The sequence below is a fragment of the Pteropus vampyrus genome, unplaced genomic scaffold (genome assembly GCF_000151845.1).
Source record: "Pteropus vampyrus isolate Shadow unplaced genomic scaffold, Pvam_2.0 Scaffold142, whole genome shotgun sequence".
In the NCBI taxonomy this organism is placed as follows: Eukaryota; Metazoa; Chordata; class Mammalia; order Chiroptera; family Pteropodidae; genus Pteropus; species Pteropus vampyrus.
The window spans coordinates 2172536-2177010 of NW_011888923.1; the positions used below are offsets into that span (position 1 = coordinate 2172536).

The 4475-nt window shown below is 66.1% G+C and overlaps 1 protein-coding gene across 1 annotated transcript in view; it reads left to right on the forward strand.

The window, feature by feature from the left end:
- The window catches only part of CHD5 (chromodomain helicase DNA binding protein 5), a 49667-nt gene that overhangs the window by 30071 nt on the left and 15121 nt on the right, over positions 1-4475 (forward strand). The window contains exons 22-29 of the mRNA XM_023535623.1: positions 297-421; positions 1429-1660; positions 1812-1922; positions 2177-2349; positions 2944-3118; positions 3586-3678; positions 3893-3981; positions 4273-4406. Coding sequence (XP_023391391.1) covers positions 297-421; positions 1429-1660; positions 1812-1922; positions 2177-2349; positions 2944-3118; positions 3586-3678; positions 3893-3981; positions 4273-4406 — 1132 coding nt within the window. The remainder of the gene's footprint in view (positions 1-296; positions 422-1428; positions 1661-1811; positions 1923-2176; positions 2350-2943; positions 3119-3585; positions 3679-3892; positions 3982-4272; positions 4407-4475) is intronic.

The window sequence follows — 4475 nt, forward strand, 5'->3', positions numbered from 1 at the left end:
GTTTGCAGTTCGGTCTTCGTCTGGGCTTAGAAAGTTGACTTCCTTCTCATTCTAGCTCCTTCCATTGGGTCAGGGCTCAGAGCACAGCTGGGCTCAGTGGGGCTCGGGGGGCTGCTGTCCCCACCCTGGGCCCCAGTCCTCCTCCGGCTCCTCTGAGTGCAGGTGTGGCCCTCGTTATCACAGTGCCCACCCCGCTTCCCTGTGGTCTCCGCTCCTGTCTGCCGTCCCCCGGGCCCGCCCCCCTCTCTGCACTCACCCCTCACCCGCCGCGCCCGGCGCCCCCCTCTCTTTCTCAGCCCCCGGGGCCCAGCAGTTCTGCTTCCTTCTCTCGACCCGGGCGGGTGGCCTGGGCATCAACCTGGCCACGGCAGACACGGTCATCATCTACGACTCGGACTGGAACCCGCACAACGACATCCAGGTCTGTGGCCCGACGCCGAGCCCCTTGTGGTGTCTCGCCAGCCCTGGCTTTGTGGGCCTTCTCATTGGTGTCTCGGGGGCTCCCCTCCTGGGCCAGCCCTGTGGAGTCTCAGCCCCAAAAGGGGCCTTGGGAGGCTACTGGAGGCTTTGCCCGCCCCTCCAGCTCCTCATTGTACGAAGGAGGAAAAGGCCCAGAGAGGGTGAGATGTGTCCGAGGACACACAGCAACCTGGCGTCTGTCCCCTCACCCTCGGGACCAAGGCCATGGAGGGAGGCCAGATGAAGGAGTCAGTCCGGTGATCTAGAGGGGGCCACTTTGGGAGGGGACAAGGCCTGTTGGAGTCTGGGGAGAGGAAGAGGAGGAGGAGGGGTAAGGAAGGGCGGGAAGGTTGGGGGGCTGGGGGCGTGGGAGCAGAGACACACCCTGATGTCTCCTGGCTACCCGACGTGGGGCAGGGACACACACACACACTGAATGCTTAAGCTCTTAGGTGCACATACACTTGTGTCTCCTGCACAGGCGTGAGCACCTGTGTGCACTGTCGCCCACACAGACATAGTTACTCAGAGCCATGTCATGCAGCCATGCAATGCCGTCTCAGGTTGTCCTCACGTCACACTGGGCAGCCTCCGGGCCTCGCTGCCCTTGCAGGGTGGCCGTGTGTCTCCACTCTTGGCTCAATCCCGGGGAGGCGCAGCCCCCATGACCACCGTGAGGGCCCCAAGTGGCTGCATTGCATGCAGCAGCCTGGCCGCACTGCCCCTGCATGCCTGGAGGCTCGCTTAGATCCACCTGCACAGGGACCCAGGCCCACACGAGACTACACGCAGCCCGGAAGTGAGCACAGCCACCCTGGTGCGTGTGCATCTCCACGCAGAGTCACGCGGCCCGTCCCACACTGAACAGCTCATGAGCGCACTTGCACGCACCCCCCGCTGCGACGTGGTGCCCGGCCCTGTGCCCCACCCTCGGTGAAGCCCTGGGTGCTGAGCTGCAGGTCCCCCCAGGCCTTCAGCCGAGCCCACCGCATCGGGCAGAACAAGAAGGTGATGATCTACCGCTTCGTGACGCGTGCCTCGGTGGAGGAGCGCATCACACAGGTGGCCAAGCGCAAGATGATGCTCACCCACCTGGTGGTGCGGCCCGGCCTCGGCTCCAAGTCGGGCTCCATGACCAAGCAGGAACTGGACGACATCCTCAAGTTCGGCACGGAGGAGCTCTTCAAGGATGACGTGGAGGGTGAGTGTCTGGGGTTGGAGCGGGGCCGCTTGAGACGCACCCATCCCCGGGCCGGCCCCAGCCCGGCTTCTCTACCCTCCGCTCCACCCCGTCTCCTGGCCAGTGTGGGTGCTGCCCTGAGCCCTGCAGCCCCTCTGCCTCTGCCCTACAGGCATGGTGTCTCAGGGCCAGAGGCCCATCACACCCATCCCCGATGTCCAGTCCTCCAGAGGGGGAGCCCTGGCTGCCAGCATGAAGAAGAAGCATGGCAGCACCCCGCCAGGTAGGGGCCGACCCAGGCCAGCCCAGCGCCCAGCTCGTCCTGTGCCTTGGGAGCTGCTCCCTGAGAGGAAGGGGGTCCGTCCACCCTGCTTCGCCCGTGTTCTGCTTTGTTGGGTTCCCCGGCCCGCCCCCCACATATGTGCTCAGAGACTGCCGGTGGGTGGTCTGGTCACCCTGCTTCTCTGCTGGCGGGACTGGGAGGAACCGTGGTCAGCGGGGCTCCGCGGCCCCATCTGGCTCCCCGTCGGTCCCCAGGTGACAACAAGGACGTGGAGGACAGCAGTGTGATCCACTACGACGACGCGGCCATCTCCAAGCTGCTGGACCGGAACCAGGACGCCACGGACGACACGGAGCTGCAGAACATGAACGAGTACCTGAGCTCCTTCAAGGTGGCGCAGTACGTGGTGCGCGAGGAGGACGGCGTGGTGAGCCCCCGCCGTGCGCGCGGCCCTGTCCGCGGCCCCGGGCCCTCCCGGCCCCCGCGCGCTCCCTCGGGCCTGCATCAGGCCCGCCTGGACCACCCTCCCCTCCACCCTCCGCACCTTCTCGCTTCTCCACTGGGCAAGCCCCCCGTGTCCCCAGAGGCCAGCTCCTGAGTCTCTCCCAGGGGACCCCTCCGTTTCCTCCTCAGCTCCCGCCAGCCTCCATGCAGGCCCTGGGTGCTAATTGTCCTTCTGCTTGCTAGTGTTCTTTTTGAAACTGGGAGCCCCCAAGGGCAGGGTGGGGCTTATGTCACACTGTACCCCAGTGCCTGTCACAAGGCCAGGAAATACTTAAGGAGCAAATGGACAAGTGAATGTGGTAGGGGCAGGAGGAGGGAGGCCAGGCGGCCCTGGGTGATCAGGGAAGGCTTCCTGGTGGGTCTTTCAGTTCACCTTGAGCCTTAGAGGGTAAGGCGTGGTGGGGGCAGCGTGAGGTCTCCCAGGGGGCAGAGAGACCCACAGTTGCCCCCTCCCGGGTCCGCTGGTCGTCCAGCCCCTGGCCCTGGCCTCACTGGGCCCATGGCGCCGTGTCCGCAGGAGGAGGTGGAGCGGGAGATCATCAAGCAGGAGGAGAACGTGGACCCCGACTACTGGGAGAAGCTGCTCCGGCACCACTACGAGCAGCAGCAGGAGGACCTGGCCCGGAACCTGGGCAAGGGCAAGCGCATCCGCAAGCAAGTCAACTACAACGACGCGTCCCAGGAGGACCAGGGTGCGCCCTGGCTCGGGAGGGGCGGGGCCGGGGGCAGGGGCGGGGCCGGGGGGCGGGTTCCCGCAGGTCTGCAAGAAGCCCCCGGGGCGAGAGCAGGAGCTGGGAGGCAGTGGGGAGGGCTTCCTGGAGAAGGGGGGCCTTGGGGGCGGTCCCCGGGCTGGGTGTTTGGGGGGACAAGATGGGCAGCGAGTAGTCCACAGTGACCTCGCTGCCGGTGGTGTGACCTTGGGTGAGCCTCAGTTTCCACGTCTGTAAAACACGGATGACGGAGTCTAAAGTATTAGCAAATCGTGTTGAGTTGCTGGCGTTACTAAGGGAGCTCGCGGGAAGGAGGACGTGGTGGCCGCTTTTGCTGTCACCGTGACTGGGTGGGACTGCAGGGCCTGGGCGTGGCCCAGAGTATGGGGGCCTCGGGATGGGCTTCTGCTCACACAGCTCACTCTGCGCCCCTCTGCCGGGCCCCCCAGAGTGGCAGGACGAGCTCTCGGACAACCAGTCTGAATATTCCATTGGCTCCGAGGATGAGGACGAGGACTTTGAAGAAAGGCCGGAAGGGCAGAGTGAGTGTCAGCACTGGCGACCCTAGAGGGGTGCCGAGGCTGAGTCGGGGGCTGATGGCCAGCTGGGGTACCCCTGGGCGATCAGGACAGGTTCGAGGGCAGCTTTGGAAGTCTTCCTGAGCAGTCGGTCTCCTGTCCTGGGTGAGTTGGTGGGTGGGGTGGGGTCAGGGTGCTCTGGGCCCCTCTGCGAGGTCGTGGTGGGACTTCTCCCCAGGTGGTCGGCGACAGTCCAGGAGGCAGCTGAAGAGCGACAGGGACAAGCCCCTGCCACCTCTTCTTGCCCGCGTCGGGGGCAATATCGAGGTGGGGCCCAGCTGCACCCCCACATTCCCAATTCCCCTTCCCCTGATGTATCTGCTCCCCTCTCAGGACCAAGAGCTCACCCCCGCTTTTGCCCCTGGGGTGTGGAGCACAGGCGGGAGGCAGGAGGGCTGGGGCCTGCCTGGGGCCGCACGCCAGGTCGAGGTGGGGCTGGGACAGACTTGGGGTGTCCTGCCCCAGCGGGGGGCACCTGCCTGCCTTCTCCGCGCCCCCTCCCTGCCACCTGCCCCGTCCCTGAGTTCTCTGCCCCAGCCCGCGCCCCGCCCCACCCAGGTGCTGGGCTTCAACGCCCGCCAGCGGAAGGCCTTCCTGAACGCCATCATGCGCTGGGGCATGCCCCCCCAGGACGCCTTCAACTCCCACTGGCTGGTGCGGGACCTTCGCGGAAAGAGCGAGAAGGAGTTTAGGTAAAGGGGCTGAGGTGGTGGTGGCCCAGGCCGCGGCCGCCCACCCTGGAGTGGGGGAGCCGGCACGAC